The following is a 1500-nucleotide window of genomic DNA, read 5'->3' as shown; positions in this document are numbered from 1 at the left end:
GGAACCATAAGTTTCCAACTATTAATTGGCAGATCTGGGACTTTTTCTCGATTGTTTTGTTTTCTTTTTTTCCCCAGCAGTGAATCTAGAGATGGTGCTATGAAGGAGAGGGCTAGAGCTGAGGGTCTGAGACCCCACACTAACTGCTCCTCTCTTTTCTGAGTGGCTTTTTTCTGATGGATTCCATCTTTGATTTGCTCTTTCACAGGTTGTGGTGGAGCATGTGGAGGCAGCAACTAGGACAGGTCCGTGTGAGCCGTGCCCTCCATGCCTCTGCTGGGAAGCACAGGGCCCTGAGCCTCCAGCTGCAGGTGAGTCCAGTAAACATGGGTTTTGGCACCCTCTGTCCCTGTTGTCAAGTCTCTCACCCACAGAGGGAAGTGCTGGGCCTTCCCTGCAGCTCAGGGCCTGAGCCGGGGTTGGGGCAGAGGTAATCTGGAAGGCTGGGCTCTTCCAGAGGGAGGCTGCTGTTAGGAATAAAGCAGAGGCTTGTCCTAGATGAGCCTAGATCAGTGGCTTCCAGAGTGCTTCTGGTAATTGTGGAGCTGGAGAGGGATTTATGAATTAGTTATAAACATGTTTAGAGAAACAGCAATATACTCTGATTTCCTCATTACTGTTTTCCTACAGCAAATCAGAAAATAATTGGGGCAGAAAAGAAACTAAGACTGAACAGAAAACCTGGCTGCTGCTGCTTTATAGTTTTGATTGTCTTAGAGTGTTCTTTTAGGCAAGCCCTTAGCTTTTTTTGTCAATCATAAAGGACTAAGGCCTGTACTAAAACTTTCTTATCCTTTGATATATTCTCTGAATTCTTGTCATGTTTTTATGTCTGCTGGGTACTTACAAAGCTGCCAAGTAAGTTATAGGAAATAGAACCGGGAAGAGGAAAAAAAATTAGTGCCTGTTTCCAATGGTAGGAATAGTATCTTCTTATTCTAACAACAAATTGCATAGTCCATGCGAATATGTGCAAATCACATGCAAATAACATATATAGTCATCTTGATCAGTGATCAGCAAACTGGCTCACAGGCCAAATTTGGGCTGCTTTCTGTTTTTGTAAATAAAGTTTTATTGGGATGCTGTTACATGCATTCGTTTATGTATCATCTGTGGCTGCTTTCCGATTACAAGGGCAGTGTACAGTAGTTGCAAAAGAGACCTTATGGCCTACAAAAACTAAACTATTTGTTTTCTGACCCTTTAAGAAAAAGTTTGCTGACCTCTGAACTTGTAAGGTCTTCTGAGGCAATAGCAAGGAAATAAGAGACACAGCCAATAATAATAACAGTACCAATAGCAGCAGCAACTGCAGCCTGAGTGACAGAATGGGACCCTGTCTGAAAAACAAAAAAGAAGAAGAGGTAGCTTTTATCGTTGTCTACTTGCGTTAGGTGCTGGACTAAGTTACTTTACGTGCATTATCTAATTTTCACAAACGTTTTTAAAAAGTCCCATGTTATTGTTAAGAAAACCGGGAAAGTTAAATAACTTGAA

General features: G+C 42.2%; 1 protein-coding gene across 1 annotated transcript in view; it reads left to right on the top strand.

Annotated features, from left to right (window-relative positions):
- SFI1 (Sfi1 homolog, spindle assembly associated (yeast)) overlaps positions 1-1500 on the top strand; it is a 133423-nt gene that overhangs the window by 72568 nt on the left and 59355 nt on the right. The window contains 1 exon segment of the mRNA XM_011938351.1: positions 209-311. Within this exon segment, the coding sequence (XP_011793741.1) occupies positions 209-311 (103 nt within the window).

Source organism: Colobus angolensis, unplaced genomic scaffold (assembly GCF_000951035.1).
Source record: "Colobus angolensis palliatus isolate OR3802 unplaced genomic scaffold, Cang.pa_1.0 Scaffold171, whole genome shotgun sequence".
Lineage (NCBI taxonomy): Eukaryota > Metazoa > Chordata > Mammalia > Primates > Cercopithecidae > Colobus > Colobus angolensis.
Note: the sequence above shows the minus strand (reverse complement) of the source record. Positions and strands in the feature narration are given on the sequence as shown.